The sequence below is a fragment of the Colossoma macropomum genome, unplaced genomic scaffold (assembly GCF_904425465.1).
Source record: "Colossoma macropomum unplaced genomic scaffold, Colossoma_macropomum, whole genome shotgun sequence".
NCBI lineage: Eukaryota > Metazoa > Chordata > Actinopteri > Characiformes > Serrasalmidae > Colossoma > Colossoma macropomum.
Genome location: NW_023495902.1, coordinates 231,914 through 253,144, shown reverse-complemented (window position 1 = coordinate 253,144; position 21,231 = coordinate 231,914). Strand labels below are relative to the sequence as shown.

At 38.1% G+C, this 21,231-nt stretch overlaps 2 protein-coding genes across 2 annotated transcripts in view; both read right to left on the bottom strand.

Annotated features, from left to right (window-relative positions):
• LOC118803449 (zinc finger protein 850-like) overlaps window positions 1-5,905 on the bottom strand; it is a 58,340-nt gene extending 52,435 nt beyond the window's left edge. Inside the window, exons 1-2 of the mRNA XM_036563932.1 lie at window positions 5,820-5,905; window positions 3,942-4,514 (exon numbers count right to left, since the gene is read on the bottom strand). Coding sequence (XP_036419825.1) covers window positions 3,942-4,388 — 447 coding nt within the window. The 5' untranslated portion in view covers window positions 4,389-4,514; window positions 5,820-5,905. The remainder of the gene's footprint in view (window positions 1-3,941; window positions 4,515-5,819) is intronic.
• A 7,178-nt stretch (window positions 5,906-13,083) lies between these two features.
• Window positions 13,084-17,219, bottom strand: LOC118803457 (zinc finger protein 239-like). The gene is made up of 2 exons (XM_036563944.1): window positions 17,119-17,219; window positions 13,084-15,584 (listed from the first exon to the last, which is right to left on the bottom strand). Exon 2 carries the CDS (start codon window positions 15,512-15,514, stop codon window positions 14,582-14,584), a length of 933 nt encoding a protein of 310 aa, XP_036419837.1. The 5' UTR covers window positions 15,515-15,584; window positions 17,119-17,219; the 3' UTR covers window positions 13,084-14,581.
• Between the last annotated feature and the right edge of the window lie 4,012 nt (window positions 17,220-21,231).

Genomic DNA, 21,231 nt, shown 5'->3' with positions numbered 1-21,231 from the left:
CATCCCAAGGTTCTGGCTGGCTAGTTTGCTCTCTGACATGTTATAGTTGGGCCGTGGTAGTAATCTGGTATTATTAGTTTAAACTTTTACAGTTATACTCCATAGCGAATCCCCATTACGATACAGTGACAGTAGTAATCTGCTCAAATTAAGTTAACTTACTCTGACTGGTGAATATTTATGCTACATATAATTTAAAAGTGTAAATGGCTCTGTCTTGTTTGGGTGTCCTCTAGAAACATCTTGGTTGTGTTGTAACTGCCTTATCAACATTTCTGAAGTTGCTTGTGTTTATTATATTTGTAGCATGTTTGTGAAAAGAAGTGTTCATGTTCCCATTTTGATGAAAGTGTTTTCTGCGTTTGCAATTTGTTGGGTCTTCTCAGCCACCATAGCTTCTTTTACAGCTTTTTCCACCTCCCTGAGAAAGTGGCAGGCTTTAGAAGGCTGGAGCATCTGAACTGAAATGAACAGTTACTCCATCTATCTGAGAGCAGTGCCAGAATCTCCTAAACCCTAAAAGCATTCTGTTATAAAGATTAGGTAAAAATAGAGAAATAATATCAGAATTTACAATGAGTGAATATATAAGTACACAGAAGAACAATAGGAATAGAAATTCGGCAGGAAAAGTCAGGAGACTGGAGATTCAGTGTTGACTAATTTATTTACACATATAGAGAGTCATGTATGGGTACAGCGTGATCGATCAACAGTCAATCAGCAGTGTCAGTGTTGTCTAGTGTAAAAAGAAGTATTTGGGGGGGACCTTATATACATTGAAAATATTGGGCCCTTGTCTTGTTGGATCTCAGTAGCTAAAGAGGGTTAAAGCTTTTATAGTGTTACGTAAATTAGTCCAGCATGACATTAATAAAAAATTTGAAATACATGAGAAATGCCCATTTATAGATTGTGTGATGCAACACTAAAGAGAAGACAACACAATGAATTTCAAAAGAAGAATACATTAAAAAATTTAGTAGAAAAAAATCAGGACTACAGGAACATGTAAAAGAAATATTATTGAAATAATCAAAATAGATAAATGGTAAAAAATAAATTCAAGTTAACACATTCGTACAAACGCAAATGCTTTATTAAACAAAGGAATTTAGCAGGAGAAAGAGACTATGTCGGGTGAGAGCACCTGCAAGTGTCTTCTCCCCCTAACACAAACTTAGGCCCAATTCCATTTTTTATTTTTATGCCTAATTTTTATTTTTTAGCATCACCTTGCCACTTGAAACTGAGTTGCAAGGTAGTGGTTGAAATCCTTCTGTATGAAATGGGACAACCCTCAAACAAAAAAATTGCGAATTTTCATGCTTGTTATGAAAAAAATGATGATGATGCATTGAAACAACATTAAACTAAGATGATACAGCGGTTACCATCATTTCATTTTTACCAGAGAAAACTTTCACATTTGTTGGTTTCTTTGGTCTCCTGCACGGTTTGGAGGGCCATATGGTCCCTATGATGGAAGGCTAAGTGATGGGTGCAAGAGGTGAAATGGGATTGGGCCTTAGTCAAAGTCATTATATTTTAATGCAAATGAAATGTAAATGTAATAAATTTGCAGAGAATTGCATACACATATCGATTTATCATTACAAATCTGTGGAGAAGGTGGTGTGGCCGAACGCCGAATGCAGGACAGAGAAGCCGGTCTGGTTGAACCAGCAGGCTAAGTAGCTGCTGATGTTCACCTGTGCCTTGTTTCTGCCAGCCTACTTATAGTCATCTCATCCCTTCATAGGTGATAGAACCCAGAGAGAGAAGGAGACCTGTGAAGGCATGAGAGCCGAGCCGAACTGAACTGAGCTAAGCAGAGCTAGAAAGAAAAAGGAAAGAAAGGACTAAAAAGTCCCAGTGAGTGTCTTGTCTTACTTTTTGGGCTGAAAAGCTGAGTGTTTTTTGTGTTGTGTATAAATCATAGTCCTCAACAAAAATACTTAGCATACTTAGCAACAAGCATTAACTAGTTAATATGTCAACTACAAAATCAAACTACCGAATCAACTACAGAATCAAAAACTGAAAAGTTCACCGGCCAACAAATTATTCACCTGTGACTGAAACGTATCTAATTGCATGTCATATCTCCACAAGCACAAATTACAGCTGTGATTTAATCTGGCATGGACTGGAAAAGTTTCTGGATGTAAGCATGACTTCAATGTTCAACCACTCTCGCATCAAAGAATTGCGCAGTTAGGCCAGATTTCGTGGATGCCTTTCCTGGCATATTACTCATTCAAGGTAGTTCCACAGATTTTCAAATGGATTCAAATCTGGGGATTTTGCAGGCCAGTCCAGATGTGTGAATACTCCTGAATGTTCATCATGCCAATCAGTCACATTTGCAGCCCTGTGAACATGTAAATTTTCATCTTGGAATACAGGGATATGTTATGTTTTTCTCTAAGGCGATGAGCAAAAGGCAAAACCTGGTTTTTCAGCAGCTCACCTCAACCAAAGGACTCATTTTCGCATAATTACAACACCCCCAGAACATCACCGAGCATCCTCCAGCTTGAACCACACCTTACACACAGTCTTCATTGAAGGCTTCCTGAAGTCTATGATGAATAACATGCTTAGCATCCTTCATATGCAGGCAGAAACATGATTAATCTGACCAGATAACAGGTTTCCAGTTGTGAACAGTCCAGTTTTTGTGTCTCTTCACCAACTGTAACCAGGCAACACTTGCATGCCACTCTGCTCCATATGTTCATGGTATGCAGTTCCCTGTGCTGTGGAGCGTTCTTTCAGAAATTGGTTGTGAAGGACCTGCATTGACTTCTATAAGCAATTCTTGCCTGGAAGCGAAGCGAATTTTATTCACAAGCTGTGAAATCCGCCGGCTTTCCCTATCTGTCATGTTCCATTTTTCAGCCACAAATCTGACAAGAATTTCCTGAAGACTAGAATTTTTGCCACTGCTGACAGACCCGTATGACCATACACTTTGATACACCTGCAAATTAATTTCCTTCATACTATGGCCTTTGGCACGTGTAAATGCAATCAGTCCTTTTTGCCAATCATTAGCATCTGCTTTGCGACCCATCTTCCACACATCAAACAAGACATTCCCTGCACTATACCACCTCTTCTCAATCTACGCATCCCGTGTGTGTGTGGAGGAAGCCTGTGTTAGCCTTCACCCTCCTAGCGTTGATAGCATCGTGTGATTGGGGGAGTCCTAACTAGCGGGTGGAATTGGAGACGAGTAAATTGGGGAGAAAAATCGGGTAAAAATTAAAACCTGGAAGGTAACAGATTTTTTGTCCAGGGACCTTATTTTTCAAAGCATCAAGCTTCAATCTAAAACATTTATTAGCTTAAATATACTAAATTTGAAAATGAACCTTATTAAATGTGAAGCGTCTGGAGTTCCAGAGTGGGTGTATGAACAGTTTTCTTGACTTTTAAGATTATATTTTATTATATGCTTATATTTTAGAAACAGCATAAAATTAAAATAGGTGGTTTCCCCTAAAAGCAATCTGAAATTAGGGCTGGAAGCACCATTCCCTGTAGACGTATACTGCCAGAATGTGTTAAGGTAACACTCAGTGCTGCCCATTTTCACCACTGCTTTTGATACATTTGTGTGTCTTCACAGTCTTTGAATAACTGAAAGTCTTTCCACACTCTGAGCAGTAAAACGGCTTCTCTCCTGTGTGAACGCGCTGGTGATCTTGGAGATAACGCCGTTGACGGAAACTCTTCCCACACTCTGAGCAGTGATACGGCTTCTCTCCTGTGTGAATACTCTGGTGATCTTGGAGATAACGCTGTCGAGTGAAACTCTTCCCACACTCTGAGCAGTGATACGGCTTCTCTCCTGTGTGAATGCGCAGGTGTTGTTGGAGAGAAATCCATTCAGTGAAACCGTTCCCACACTCAGAGCAGTAATACGATTTAACTCCTGTGTGAATGCGTTGGTGTCTTTTAAGTTTACTCTTTTCAGTGAAACTCTTTCCACACTCTGAGCAGTGATACGGCTTTTCTCCAGTGTGAATACGCCGGTGATTTTTAAGATGATTCAATTCAGTAAATTTCTTTCCACACTCTGAGCAGTGATACGGCTTCTCTCCTGTGTGAACACGCTGGTGTGTTGTAAAATAACTCTGATGAAGAAAACTCTTCCCACAGTCTGAGCAGTGATACGGCTTAACTCCTGTGTGAATGCGCTGGTGTCTTTTGAGATTACTCCGTAGAGTAAAAGCCTGTCCACACTCCGAGCAGTAGTGAGGTCTTTCCTTGGTGCATTTCTTTGTTTGTCTGTGAGATGCATTCATGTGGAGGATATCAGATGATGATGATGATGATGATGATGTTTGCTGAGTATCAGAATGTACTGTGGATGCCATTTTTTATGTACTTGTTTCACAATCTTAATGTTTCTCTTGGTGAAATCTCCTGACGTGTTTACAAAAGCACATTTAAGCTGGGCAGGAAAGTGCAGAACAAGACTTGAAACAGGGCATCATTCATGTCTGGAAAAAGAAAAAAAAAGACAACCCAAACTCAATGTGAAATGCAGCAAAACGTAGTCTGCTCCAAATCATGAATGCTCCACTTACATCAACTATAAAAATAAACTTACACCTATTGTGGAAAAGCCAACCATGCAAACTCTTTAAATAGACATATGTACCACTGAATTTGTGTGGTCATGCTGATACTGGAAACTCTGGGGCTAAGCTAGACTTCTCTATGAACCGCCAACATCATGTCCTGTGGTTGACAGATTGATTCCCAACATTTTTTTCTATGTGCATTTTCCCATTGAATGTTACTGGTATCTGCTTTACAAGGCCATTATGACTTTAGCTATATGTCCTTTTGCTAAGATTTTAAAGCTCATTTGAATCATACAGCCTTAATTCCAGTCATGTAGACCATTTTAGAGCACAAATATGTGATTCAAACCTTTTAGAGTCATTACACTTCACAGCCATGGGCTCTTCTAAACAGCTGAGTGAGGATCTGAAACTATGGACAGTTGATGCTTACAAAGCCAGAAAGGAATATAAAATATCAGAAAACGTCCTGCCTATAAACTTTGAAATTGCATTAAGCAAAGTTTTGACTGAAGCCAAGGCAAATACCTGGATTCCACAGGTATTTCCGTATGTATGTATATACAGTCACTATAATAGACCCCCCATCATTCATAGCCTTTCAACTGTGGTCACAATTTCTTAAACCTTCAAATTTCATGAGGCAGAGTTTGATTGTTGTATAAGCATTTAAGCTTAAAAAAAAAAAATCTGAACAAAATATGAACAAACATCATCTAGAAGATGAAGAATGTTCAAATCCTTTATTTCGTGTTTCTGCGCCGCTCTAACAATGTTTTGCTGAGTCTCACATCACCTGCCTGTTCCCGCGCATGCGCGGACTGAGAAAACCAATAGAAATCGGAGTACGGGTTTACATTCACTGAGAAATCTGATTACTGAGCTAAAATCCAACTCTCTTTATCGGATTTCTAGATCAGAGTATGGTGTTCACATGACCATTTGAATAATCAGATAACTGCAGAAATCAGATTATGATCTTATGAACTTGCCAAATAAAGCAGAGTGAAACTGTTCTATATCTGCCAAACCCAAAACATCAACCAAATCTTCTGGCCCAGCAACTCACATTACTCGGCTCTGGTTTCAATGAAGCTGCTTCTGCGCGTCTAATCTAATTTTAAAGCCATCAGATCTCATTTTCAGATGTGTTTCCAGCTGTTTGTCTCAAGAGTGAATGAAGAATAGTGAGTGTTAAAGCATCGGACAGATTCCTACCTTCAACAGTTCAGCCCTAGTTTCTGTTCGTCCAACAACACTGCCTGCACAACAATACAATCTTCTGCTTCTCCACTTTAGTGCAGTTGGACACATTTAGAGTAACAGAATTAGCGCCACCACCTGGCCTGAAGCTGCTTTAGGTTATTTTAAATCCCACCCATATTTAGTCAAGCCCCACCTCGAGCACTCTAATTAGATTCATGCATACCTACAAGTGAAACACAACACCTTTAAGAATTGGTAAGTTTACAAGGCATGATACACTACATTCTGGCTAAACACATGATAATGCATATTATATTATATAAACTGTCAAATTATTTACTGTTCAGCTTCGTTCACCCATTTCATTTAGTCCCTGCAGGTTTAGCTCAGTTAATGCTGTATTAATGACGACAAGATAAATCTGAAAACAACTGCTTTAATTGCGTTACGGAAATATACAGAACTTGCACGCAGGTGCATGGATAAATTATCAGTTACTATATACCAATAAACATTGAACATCCCCAAATGATAACCTGGATAGACTGGAGATGTGCATAAACAAGTCTTTATCTGATGTCACGGCACCTTTCTGAAGGAACATTCATTCTCCCGGCATCACAAGGAACATCAACAGTCCTTAAAGACTCTGAAAAGAGTAATGGGAACTTTTTGAGCTGTAGTTTGTTCTGTATATGACTTTATGATGCATACGACAGGCCTGCGTAGACCATACTGGGGAGAGGTGATCAGTACAGCGGCTTGATGTCTTGCAGTCTTTCATGCTCCTGTTTCTTCTTTTCAAAGCTGTTCAGTTCTGTCCAGCACAGCAACAACTTCATTGTTGCAGTCTTCAGGGTCATATCTCCTTCATCACTGTCCTCAACAAGAATACTCAACATATAGAAAACATTACAAGGGAAGAGAAAATGGCACCTTCATAGAAATAAGCATTAACTAGCTAATATGTAAAATTTAGAAAATCAAAAGAGAACCTTAAGCACAATGAACATTTTTTTTTCAAAACATCAAATATTGCATCTGAAACACTTCATTAGATATACTAAATTTGAAATTTGAACAACGTTGTGAATGTGGAGCTTCTTGTTGTGAACATATATTACAAACATAATTTGTATTTTAAGGAAACAATGCACTATCTCACCTTTCCATTGTGTGTATGAGCTGTAGGTTAGACCTGGTGTTTAGCACAGGAAATTATATTTCATTTTATGCTTATATTTTAGAAACAGAATAAAACAAGAATTGATGGTTGCCCTAAAAAACAATTTGAAATGAGGGCTGGAAACACAGTTCCCTGTTATCTCCCGGAACGTGTTAAGGGTACATTCACTACTGGCCACTTCCACCAATGTTTTTTGTGCACTTGTGTATCTTCACAGTCCTTGAAAGCCTGAAACTCTTCCCACACTCTGAGCAGTGATACGGCTTCTCTCCTGTGTGAATGCGCTGGTGCTCTTGGAGATAACGCTGTCGAGTGAAACTCTTCCCACACTCTGAGCAGTGATACGGCTTCTCTCCTGTGTGAATGCGCTGGTGTTGTTGGAGAGAAATCCATTCAGTGAAACCATTCCCACACTCTGAGCAGTAATATGATTTAATTCCTGTGTGAATGCGTTGGTGTTTTGTAAGTTTACTCTTTTCAGTGAAGCTCTTGCCACACTCTGAGCAGTGATACGGCTTCTCTCCTGTGTGAATGCGCTGGTGATTTCTAAGATGACTCGATTCAGTAAAACTCTTTCCACACTCTGAGCAGTGATACGGCTTCTCTCCTGTGTGAATGCGCTGGTGTGTTTTAAAATAACTCTGATGATGAAAACTTTTCCCACACTCTGAGCAGTGATACGGCTTCTCTCCTGTGTGAATGCGCTGGTGTCTTGTGAGATGACTCTTTAGAGTAAAAGCCTTTCCACACTCCAAGCAGTAGTGAGGTCTTTCCTTGGTGCATTTCTTTGTTTGTCTCTGAGATGTATTTATGTGGAGGATATCAGAGGATGTTTGCTGAGTATCAGAATGTGCTGTGGATGCCATATTTTTATATTTAATTGTTTCACAATCTTAATGTTTCTCTTGGTGAAATCTCCTGATGTGTTTACAAAAGCACATTTAAGCTGGGCAGGAAAGTGCAGAACAAGACTTGAAACAGGGCATCATTCATGTCTGGAAAAAGAAAAAAAGACAAACTAAACTCAATGTGAAATGCAGTAAAAGTAGTCTGATCCAAATCATGATTGCAGACTGGCCAGGTGTGCAAAGTAACACCCCACCTCACTGCTAAAGACCTGCAGGAATATTTGGCTGGCATGGGAATAGTAAAAAAACTGGCCTGCTGTGCAGTGCTTGTCTCACAAATAATTAAATAAGCTCTTAGATAAACCAGAAGCATTTTTTAATCAAGTACTGTGGTCTCATGAATTAAAAACTGAACTCTTTCGCTAAAACAACCATTCACTGTGCAGACACACACTATTATTATTATTATTATTTTATTTTACTTTTTTTTACCAATACATTACATTTAGCAAATAAATTGTAATTGTGAGCTTGCATTTAAATTTGTAAAACTGATCTTATTTAAAAAAAACAAATTTTGTTTAAAAAAAAAGGAACAAAACATGTTATTTGATTTGATTGAAATACCGTGGCTATACAATGAGGAAGTGCATGTTGTCATTTTTAGCAGTTTCTCCTGCCAGTCTTGAAAGGCTTTAATTAACTGTTCTCCCCTGCCACAACACATGAAGTTTCAATTCTAAATAAATCCTCTCATAGGCTGTGAACCCTTCAAATAGCCAAAAACCTCAGAAACAAAATTATCCTCTATTGCACACTGTATTTAATCAATCATAGTTAACACGGCTAACATCAAGTATTTGTTTTAGAGGGTATAACATACGTGAGAAACAGACTGGAAGTGGGTTCCTTTGTCTGCACATAATTTTCCTGCACATCATCTTAGGCTCTGAAATGCTTCTTTAGAAAACCATTTGTAAATAAAAGCTATGTATTACATATCAGCATTAGCAGATATGTACATGAATAATTTTGATTGGTCCGTAACAAAAATGGAATTTCAAACATGGCATATTGAGCTAGTGCATTTTAAGGTGGCTTTTATTGTGTGTTAATTTATGTTCTACTGAAGAACCAGCAGACTACATACTATGCCGGTTGGTTGGGCTTGAAACTCTGCAAAATCAAAATCAGACATTTAAATACAAAATATCAAAAATTCAGTTAAATCTTAACTTTAAATATGTTTGTGTATAATTATACCTCTAGTGTGTACAGTATAACTGTGTTAAAGGTTCCTTCAATTGAGGGGATTCAACGCAGTCAGGACCATACAATGTCAAATTAGACTGGAATAGTATTTAATAGTATAAATTAAACTGTTTCTGGTCATTATGCAATGAATAAACAATGTATTTTTTCAGTTGTAGGGCCTGTAACAAACCACAGCATCGGTATGTGAGCTTCTGTGCTACTGAAACAAATTCTTTGTAAAAATGTTTGGCCAATAGCCTGACTTTTATTCTGACAAAACTGTTGCATGAGGCATCAATCTGCAATATCGAGGTATTAAAACTGTCATTAATTTCAAAATAAAGACATTCCTGTCAATCCAGCACGAACACACACATACACCCTTTTGTGCACTTACCCAACTTCCAATTCTGTACTGAAAATCAGTCCCTGAATCTGAGAATCTCAGTCTCTGAATTTGTGTCTGTGGGAAATATAAATCACAATTCACCTCACAAACTTCATATCGCGGCTTTTTAAAAAACATCGCAATACCTTAACTGAAAATATGAATTTACATCATTTAGAAGATGAAGAATGTTCAAATCCTTAGTTCGTGTTTGGTTTCAGCGCCGCTTTTGCGCATGCGCAGACTGAGAAATCCGATAGAAATCGGTGTACGAGTTTACATGCACTGAGAAATCTGATTACTGAGCTAAAATCTGTCTTTATCGGATTTCTAGATCGGAGTATGGTGTTCACATGACCACTTGAATAATCAGATAACAGCAGAAATCAGATTATGATCTTATGAACTTGCCAAATAAAGAAGAGTGAAACTGTTCTATATCTGCCAAACTCAAAACATCAACCAAATCTTCTGGCCCAGCAGCTCACATTACTCGGATCTGGTTTCAATGAAGCTGCTTCTGTGCGTCTGATTTATTTTAAAGCCATCAGATCTTATTCTCAGAACTCAGATGTGTTTCCAGCTGTTTGTCTCAGTGAATGAAGAACAATGAGTGTTAAAGCATCGGACAGATTCTTACCTTCAACAGTTCAGCCCAGGTTTCTGTTCGTCCAACAACACTGCCTGCACAACAATACAATCTTCTGCTTCTCCACTTTAGTGCATTTGGAGACATTTAGAGTAAAAAACAGCGCCATCACTTGGTCTGAAGTGGCTTTACGTTTTTTAAAATCCCACCCTTGTTCAGTCAAGCCCCGTTTCCAGCGCTCTGATTGGGTAACCGCATATATTCTACTTGGTTTTATGCAGCATCGAGATGCTAATTAAAAACCAAATACTTTAAATTATTGTTGTAAATAAACTTTCATGCAAAAAGACGACCAGCAACAAACACACATTTTTCAAAACTGTAACTGTTCATAACTGGGCAGGATGTAAAACAGCCTTTTTAGAATACGCCTGACACACTTTATCATAATACCATCACCTTAATCCTATAAAAAAACAGATCATGTAACATCACTTTAAGAAAGTTTAAAGAACATTAACATATTTTTAGTAAGCACTAAATAGATTTACAGACAAATTTAAATTTAGTGTCATTATTTTGCTAATTAGCCAGTCAAGGCTAGCAGGGTTTGCTAAAAAAGCTTCCTACAGAGGAATAGCAGTGAAATGTGATTGTTTTAGGAATCTTCTTTAAATATGCCAGTGAACGAATCAGTAACTATAACTAACCATACTAGTGGCTGAAATACATCAGAGTTAAATTTTCATTTAAAAATCTGCATTGGCTGAGTGAAATATACCAGTAACTGAGTGAAATACGGTATTAACTGAGACAAATCTGCAGTGACTGAGTGAAACAGGTGAACAAAACTGAACAATGAATCATCTGCCACAGTTTTTAGAATATAATGTGCATTACGTGTTAAGCCAGTATGTACTGCTTAGCACTGCAGTGATATTAACATGGTAGTATGTGTGGTGTTGCATAAAGCATATAATACGGCTGGGGTTGCTGGGGTATTCGGACACCTCAGTGTCTTTGCAGGATGAAGAATAGTCCACCAACTAAAAATATCTAGCCAGCAGCATCCTGTGGGCAGCGTCCTGTGACCACTGAAGGATGACCACTAGAGGATGACCAGCACAAACTGGGTAGCAACAGAGAGCTTTTGTCTCTGACTTTACATCTACAAGGTTACCCAACAAGGTAGAAGTGTCTAATAGAGTGGACTGTGGGTGGACACAGTGTTTAAAAACACCAGCAGCACTTCTGTGTCTGATCCACTCAGACCAGCACAACACACACTAACACACCACCACCACGTCAGTGTTAGTGCAGTGCTGAGAATGATCCACCTTCCGAATAATACTTGCTCTGTGGTGGTCCTGACCATTGATGAAGCAAAGGGGCAAACACATTATACTGTGAAACAGATGGACTACAAGTCTATTATTATTTACGCTTTGAAGAGTGGCAGGAAACTTTAGAAAATGGGTGCTGTACCTCGCCGTTTGTCCTGGAACAACTGGGGATGACTAGATGTCTCGGGAATCTCCCTTTGACTGCACTAGTACTCATGTTGGAGCGAACATTCATGGAGAGCGCGCTGCTGTGCAGGCTAATTAAGTTTCTACTGTGGATGAAGTGGATGAGGTTCAAACCACAACTACTACGTGGCAAGTATATGCAAATAATTTTTTGCTTTAATGCAGTGTTTTAAATCATCCACTATTTTTTTTTAATTATTTTAGCGAACATTATTTTAGTTTACATTGAACCTCTTTGCAGTGAAGCTGCAAGTCTGATGTAGCTAGCTAGCTAGTTCATCTACTGTAGTGTGTATGCCCCACTTCCTTGTTTACTACACTAGCATTGTGGCTCCACTACAAAACTGAATAAGCAAACTTTGGACACCATAAATATTTTGTATTATTTATGTAGAGAAAGGCAAAGAAATTGTGTATTCATTCTCTGACATTTTGCTTCCCGCTACACATGGACATGTATACACTAAGTTTCTCAGAATAGGACTGTTGATTCAGGATTAGAGTAAAATCATAGTAAATGAGAAAGAAACCTGATCCCAAATCTGCACTCTTACTCTGAGAAGCTTCTTGAATAAGGACCCTAATTCAGCTAATCAAATGCAAGATAAAGAGTTGATCATTTGGATTGGATGTGTTGTAGCAGGGGTTACTGTGGTGTGTTACTGTGGGGAAACCACTAAATGTCTCAATTTAAAGAAAAGGACAACTTCAGTTTCTCCCTAATGGAATTACCTGTGTTTCAGGTGCATTGGAAGAAGGTGCTTCTAGAAGAATCAGAGAATTATACGCCAAAGTCAGAGAATTAGAATCTCAGCTCAGGGACCTGACTGCTGCAAACCTACAAATCAAAAATTGTGTGCAAACAATTAAGAGTTCAGATTTGACATCCATTTTCCACCAAAGAAGGTCTTTTGGATCTTTTGGGAGTTTGTTGCCCACTCAGCATCAAGGAACAGTTGAAGATGTCAGAGTTGAGGATGTCATTGAAATTGCGAAAACAAGTCCAAGCCAGCATTTGTGGATGAGTTGTTCATGTACTGCTACCGTCTCGCAGTTGGCCCGAAAGAAAAAGGTCCTAGCAAATAACTTTGGTGTCAGCACTTAAACTGTAACCAAAGTGATCATGTGGTGGCCAACTATTTGTACCTTGTCTTGGGCTCAATGCTAACCTGGATGTCAAGGGAGCAGGTCTAAGGAGGCTTTGGGAGGCTGGAGCATCTGAGATGAATAGTTACGCTAGTAAGCTGAGAGCAGTGACAGAATTTCCTTCATCCAAAAAGCTTTCTATTATGAAGATTAAGTAGAAATGAAGAAAAAGTATCTGAATTTACAGTGAGTGAATATAGATGTATACAAAAGAACAACAGGACATACCGTAGTAATAAAAATTTTAACTAAGAAGCCCTGTTCTTGTTGGATCTCAGAAGCTAAAGTAGGGTAAAGCTTTTGTAGCGTTAGGTAAATTACTACATGACGATGACAAAAATTCAGAGATGTATAAAAAACACTCCTATTTAATTTCTTTGATGCAATATACCCCAAACACTAAAGAGGAGACAATATAATGAATTTCAAAAGAAGAACAGATTGTAAATTTAACAGGAAAAACATTTTTTTCAGTATTACAGAAACATGTAAAAGAACATTATTAAAAGACTAAACATAGATAAAATGGTTTAAAATCAATCTCAAGAAGACAGCATGTTCACATTAGCAGGCTAAAAAACAGAGAGTGAGCGAGGGAGTGAGAGAGTTGTGAGAGCACCCACAGGCGTCTTTCCCACCTAATACAGACTTAGTCAAAGTGGTTATATCTTTATGCAAGTTAAACGTAAATTAGACAATCTATATACAGAATTACATAAACATACTGAAAATACTATAATGCAGGCTTGGATTGGATTCAGGAACAGAACTAAATACAGTGTCATTTGTGAGATTCAGTCAACAAAGAAAGTGTCCCTTGTGCACATTCTAATGATGTCAGCAAGAGTTGCTCTCAGTGAGGCCTAAAGCCTTGAACATCCCGAAATGGTCACCTTTCGCCCAGTTCTACCATGACGGAGATATCCAGTTCAAACAATCAGCTGCTGCCATGTTGGGTATGATGGATTGAAGATGGGCTTAAAGACCCTAATTTCATCTCACAGGGTCTTTCTCAAGGAACAATCATTCTCCCAGGATCACAAAAACGTCAATGGTCCTTAATATCTCTTGAAAAGAGCACAGTTCATGAGCTATAATTTGGTCTTAATGTGACTTTGAGGCATAGAACTGAGAAGAGGTCACCTGTACGATTTCTTGATGTTTTTCTTACTCCTCTGTCTCCTTTATAAAGCTTTTAATTTCTGTCCAGCACTACAAAAACTTCACTGTTACGGTGTTCAGGGTCATATCTTCTTCATTAGTCCTCAACAAGAATACTCAACATACAACATTCAGAAAACATTAAAAGGAAAGACAAAAGTGGCACCTTCATAACAACAAGCATCAACTAATTAATGTGTGGAAATCAAAAAAGGAGCGAAGCACACTGAAAAATGTTTTCAAAACATCAGATATTGCATCTGAAACACTTAATTAGCTTAGAAATACTTAATTAGAAAGCAAACAACAGTTTACTGAATGTGGCACATCTTAAGTGTTTTCAACACATAAATGAAATTTGCATTTTGAGGAGAATCTGAAGTACCACAACGTCTCATTGGGGGTATGAGCTGTAGGCTTGGTGTTCAGCATGTTAAATATTTCAGTTTATATTCATGTTTTAAAAACAGTCTAAAGCAAAAGTAGGTGGTTTCCCCTAAAAACAGTTTGAAACAGTTATTCTGGCTTTGAAATCTGGACTGTAAACTATTCCCTGGTGACTTTTACTCCCCGAATGTATTAATGTTGCACTCATTGCTGCCTATTTCCCCCCACTGCTTTTGGTGCACTTGTGCGTCTTCACAGTCGTTGAATGGCTGAAACTCTTCACACACTATGAGCAGTGATGCGGCTTCTCTCCTATGTGAATGCGTTGGTGTCGTTGGAGATTACTCTGTACATTAAAACTCTGCCCACACTCTGAGCAGTGATACGGCTTCTCTTTTGTGTGAACACGGTGGTGTTGATGGAGATGACTCTGTACAGCAAAACTCTTCCCACACTCTGAGCAGTGATATGGCTTCTCTCCTGTGTGAAAGCGCAGGTGTATTTTGAGATGATTCAGTACAGTAAAACTTTTCCCACACTCTAAGCAGCGATACGGCTTCTCTCCTGTGTGAATGCGCTTGTGCTCGTTCAGAGTAGTCTTACGATTAAAACTCTTCCCACACTCTGTGCAGTGATACGGCTTCTCTCCTGTGTGAATGCGGTGGTGGTCTTGGAGATGACTCCCTACAGTAAAACTCTTCCCACACTCCGAGCAGTAATACGGTTTCTCTCCTGTGTGAAAGCGCTGGTGTATTTTCAGATGACTCTGCTCAGTAAAACTTTTTCCACACTCTGAGCAGTGATACGGTTTCTCTCCTGTGTGAATGCGCTGGTGTTTTTTAAGATTACTCTGTACAGTAAAACTCTTTCCACATTCTAAACAGGAATAGGGCTTCTCACCTGTGTGAATGTGCTGGTGTGCTTTAAAATGACTCTGATTAGTAAAACTCTTTCCGCATTCTGAGCAGTGATACGGCTTCTCTCCTGTGTGAATGCGCTGGTGTCTTTTGAGATTACTCTTTAGACTAAAACTCCTTCCACACTCCATGCAGCAGTGAGTTCTCTCCTTGCTGCATATCTGTGTTTGTTGCTGAGATGTGTTCATGTGGAGGGTACCAGACGACGTTTGCTGAGTACCACAATGTCCTGTGGATGCCATATTTTTATATTTAACCTGTTTCAGAAGCTCAACGTCCCTCTTGGCGAAATGTCCTGACATGTTCACAGAAGCATATTTAAGCTGGGCAGGAAAGTGCAGGACAAGTCTTGAAACAGGGCATCATTCATTTCTGGAAGAACACAAAAAGACAACCTAAACTTTATGTGCAATGCAACAGAAGTAGTCTGATCCAAATCAGGAATGATCTGCTTACATCAACTGGCAGAAAGCACAAAAAATAAACTTACATGTAATGTGGAAAAGCCAGCCACCCAATTATCCAAACATTTTAAAAAGGTATATGGACTACTGAAGTTGTGTGGTCATACTGAAATTGGAAACTCTGGGGCTAAGCTAGACTTTTTGTACAATGGGATATAGCCAGTGGTATTGTTTGCAGTGCTAAAAAGAAAACATGTTTTCAGCTCAGACAGAAAAATGTTTTGGATTTTATGTGAAGGTCAAATCTGTTTTTGTTTTTTTCATTCAAAAAAATCATACTTGCTGTAAATATTGTGTTTTGCCATTTTTGACAGCCAAACACCACCCCCTTGCTACTGCTACTACAAAAGTCCCAAGGAATATATTAAATAAATGCATCTTTTTACCTCACACAAAAAAGCATGCAATTAATGATTTTATATATGACTGAGATTCCATGTAAACCACAAACATCATCATGAATATGACTATGCATCTCAACACACATTGTTCACACCCATGCTCTCTGGAGAGAGATTGAAAAGTCACAGACGACCAGTTTTCAGTTTCAATTAGAGAAGAGGTTCCGAGTTCCAGTCCTGGAGAGTCCATACTATGCACACTTGTATACTGTCTCCTATCTAGCACTGTTAACTCAACTAATTAACTGATTAAAGTAGGGACAGCACAAAACTATGCAGACAGGATAGGGAACATCTGAACTAGGCCATCAAGCTCCTGAATGGCTCTCACACACTATACCCCCCCTATAAACAGACCTCAACACCCACCATATACATTCCTACCAGCTCTTAATCCATCAGCCATTGACGACCAACCCCCACCCAGACATTCACAGCTCTCAGGAAGCTCTTTACATTGTTCTAGAACAAACTGCTGTTTTCTCAACACATTGGTACAAACAGTTCTGCCCATCTTAGATAATGTCAGTATATCGGTCTCTATTTCCACATTTATTACAGCTACACGTTCTATAGGCATGAACTTGTCTTGCACATTATTTTATAGGTGAATGGGGGATAAGATGTGCTTTATGTGTTTAGACTGACAATGGAGCAGATAGGCATGCACATAAATGACTCATCTTTACAGTTTGTTTGAAAATGAAGGAGCTGACTTGATAAAATTAGCACACAACAGAACAATATGGGGCAAGCCAGGCATCATAAAGCACTAATGTGTTTCATGTCTTTGGAACTAACTTGCCAAATAAAGCACAATGAAGTTGCTCTCTGTTTGCCAAACCCAACTAGGACAAAATGGCCAACCTAATCTTCTGGCCCAGCAGCTCACATTACCAGCTCTGATTTGAATGAAGCTGCTTCTGTGTGTCTAATCTATTTTAAAGCCATCAGGTCTTACTTTCAGACCTCAAATGCGCGTCCAGCTGTCTCAGAGTGAAGGAAGAACAATCAGTGTTAAAGTGTCGGATAGATTCCTACCTTTAATGGTTCAGCTCTGGTTTCTGTACCTCCAACAACACTGTCTGAGCGTGTGGACTATTGACCAGAACCCAATCTTCTGCTTCTCCACCTCAACGCAGCTGAAGGAATTTTTGAGTAACAGAATTAGCGCCACCACCTGGCCTGAAGCGGCTTTAGATTGTTTTAAATCCCACCCGTATTCAGTCAAGCCCCGCCTTCAGCGCTCGGGTTGGGTAACCGCAAAGATAATCCCTGGTTTATGCAACATCGAGATGCAAATTAAAAAACAGTACTTTAAATTATAATGTGCAAATAAACTGTTATGTAACAAGACAACCAGCAACAGACACACATTTATAAAACTGTAACTGTTCATGACAGGATGTAAAAACAGCCTTTTCAGAATATTCCTATAATATACATAATCATCCTAAGATATTATCATCATTCTATAAAAAAACAAAAATTCCTATCAAAATAACGTAAGATCACTTTCAGCATGTTTAGAGAACATTTATGTAATTTGAGCTAACGTTAACTATATACACTGACAATTTAAAGTTTAGTTTAATTGTTTTGCTTACTAGCAAGGTAAGACTGTCAGGGTTTACTAAAAAGCTACCTATGGACGAATACCTACATAGAAATGTGTCAATCGGTGAGTTTATGAATCGTCCCCTTCTTTAAACATGCCAACTGAAGCTAAAATCTTCCAATGGCAGAGGGAAATACAGAATTAAAGGACATAAATCTGCAAAGCCTGAAAGACATATGGCATTAACTGAGGTAAATCTGCAGAGGTTGAGAGAAATATGTTATTAACTGGGGTAAATCTGCAGTAACTGAGTGAAATGTGTCAACTGAGGTACTAGCTGAGCGAAATATGGCATTAACTGAGGTAAATCTATATTAGCTGAGTGAAATATGGCATTAACTGAGGTAAATTTGCAGAAGCTGAGTAAAATATGTTATTAACTGAGGTAAATCTGCAGAAGCTGAGTGAAATATGACATTAACTGAGGTAAATCTACAGAAGCCAAATAAAATATGTTATTAACTGAGGTAAATCTGCAGTAGTTGAGTAAAATATGCCAATAACTGAAGTAAATCTGCAGAAGCTGAGTAAAATATGCCATTAATTGAGATAAACAGGCATATGTAGTACTCATATAGAGAACGTACTCATATAGAGAACTGTATATAGCTGAGTGAAATATGGCACTGATTGAGGTAAATATGCAGAAGTTGTGTGAAATATGCCATTAACTGAGGTAAATCTGCAGAGGTTGAGAGAAATATGCCATTAACTGAGGTACATCCGGAGTACCTTAGTGAAATATGGCATTATCTAAGTTAAATCTGCAGAAGCTGTGTGAAATATGACATTAACTAAGAGGAACCTTCAGTAGTTGAGTAAAACATGGCATTACTTGAGATAAATCTATAGAGGCTGAGTGAAATGTGTCATTACCTGAGTGAAATGTTACTGAGGCAAATCTGCCGTAGTAGAGTGAAATCTGTCAGTAACCAAGTGAAATATGGCATTAACTGAGGTAAATCTGCAGAAGCTGTGTGAAATATGGCATTGACAAAGGTAAAACTACAGAAGCCGAGTAAAATATGTTATATGTAAATATATGTTATATGTAAAAATATGTAAATCTGCATTAGTTGAGTTAAGCATGCGATTAACTGAGGTAAATCTGCAGTAGTTGAGTGAAATATGCGATTAACTGAGGTAAATCTGTAGTAGCTGAGTGAAATATGACAATAACTGAGGTAAATCTGTAGTAGCTGAGTTAAATATGACATTAACTGAGGTAAATCTCTATTAGCTGAGTGATATATCCCATTAACTGAGGTAAATATGCAGAAGCTGAGTGAAATATGCCATTAACTAAGGTAAATCTGCAGTAGCTGAATGACATATGCCATTAACTGAGATAAATCTGCATTACTTGAGTGACATAGGAAATTAACTGAGGTAAATGTGCAATAGCTGAATGAGATATGCCATTAACTGAGGTAACTCTGCAGAAGCTGTGTGAAATATCGCATTGACTGAGGTAAATCTACAGAAGCCGTGTAAAATATATTATTAACTGAGGTAAATCTGCAGAAGATGTGTGAAATGTCATTAACTGAGGCAAATCTGCAGAAGCTGAGTGAAATATTACATTAACTGAGATAAATCTGCAGCAACTGAGTAAAATATGGCACTGAATAAGGTAAAACTCCAGAAGCCGAGTAAAATGTGTTATTAACTGAGGTAAATCTGCAGTAGCTGAGTGGAATATGCCATCAACTGGCATTAACTGAGGTAAATCTGCAGAAGCTGTTTGAAATATGACATTAACTGCGGTAAATCTGCAGAACTTGAATGAAATATGTCATTAACTGAGGTAAATCTGTAGTAGCTGAGTGAAATATGACATTAAATGAGGTAAATCTGCAGAAGCTGAGTGAAACATACCATTAACTGCGGTAAATCTGCAGTATCTGAGTGAAATATGCCATTAACTGAGGTAAATCTGCAGTAGTTAAATGACATATGCCATTAACTGAGATAAATCTGCATTACTTGAGTGACACAGGCCCTTAACTGAGGTAAATGTATAGCAGCTGAATGAGATATGCCATTAACTGAGGTATAGTATAGTAAAGTAAAATTAAAGTAAAATATGTTATTAACTAAGGTAAATCTGCAGAAGCTGTGTGAAGTGTGGAACTGAATAAGGTAAAACTCGAGAAGCCGAGTAAAATATGTTGTTAACTGAGGTAAATCTGCAGTAGCTGAGTTAAATATGCCATTAACTGAGGTAAATCTGTAGAAGCTGAATGAAATGTGCCATTAACTGAGGTAAATCTGTAGTAGCTGAGTGAAATATGCCATTAACTGAGGTGAATCTGCAGTATGTGAGTGAAATATGCCATTAACTGAGGTAAATCTGTAGTAGCTGAGTGAAATATGCCATTAACTGAGGTGAATCTGCAGTATGTGAGTGAAATATGCCATTAACTGAGGTAAATCTGCTGTAGCAGAGTGAAATATTACATTAACTGGGGTAAATCTGCAGAAGCTGATTGAAACATACCATTAACTGCGGTAAATCTGCAGAAGCTGAGTGAAATATGCCATTAACTGAAGTACATTTGCCGATGCCAAATAAAATATGTTATTAACTGAGATAAATCTGCAGAAGCTGTGTGAAATATGTTATTAACTGAGGTAAATCTGCAGAAGCTGTGTGAAATATGGCATTGACTAAGGTAAAATTACAGAAGCCGAGTAAAATATGTTATTACCTGAGGTAAGTATGCATTAGTTGAGTTAAATATGCCATTAACTGCGGTAAATCTGCAGTAGCTGAGTGAAATATGCCATTAACTGAGGTAAATCTGCAGTAGCTGAGTGAAATATGGCATTAACTGAAGTAAATTTGCTGAAGCCAAGTAAAATATGTTATTAACTGAGGTAAAACTGCAGAAGCTGTGTGAAATATGGCATTGAATAAGGTAAAACTCCAGAAGCTGAGTAAAATACGTTATTAACGGAGGTAAATCTGTATTAGTTCAGTTAAACATGCTATTAACTAAGGTAAATCTGCAGTAATTGAGTGAAATATGCCATTAACTGAGGTAAATGTGCAATAGCTGAATGACATATGCCATTAACTGAGGTACATATGCAGTAGCTGAGTGAAATATGACATTAACTGAGATAAATCTGCAGAAGGTGAGTGAAATATGCCACTAACTGAGGTAAATCTGCAGTAGCTGAGTGAAATATGCCATTAACTGAAGTAAATTTGCTGAAACCAAGTAAAATATGTTATTAACTGAGGTAAAACTGCAGAAGCTGTGTGAAATATGGCATTGAATAAGGTAAAACTCCAGAAGCTGAGTAAAATACGTTATTAACTGAGGTAAATCTGTATTAGTTGAGTTAAACATGCTATTAACTAAGGTAAATCTGCAGTAATTGAGTGAAATATGCCATTAACTGAGATAAATCTGTAGAAGCTGAGTGAAATATGCCATTAACTGAGGTAAATCTGCAGTAGCTGAGTGAAATATGGCATTAACTGAAGTAAATTTGCTGAAGCCAAGTAAAATATGTTATTAACTGAG

Excerpts from the sequence above, each read along its gene's own strand:
- LOC118803457 (XM_036563944.1), bottom strand. The coding sequence starts at position 15,514 with ATGTCAGGACATTTCGCCAAGAGGGACGTTGAGCTTCTGAAACAGGTT.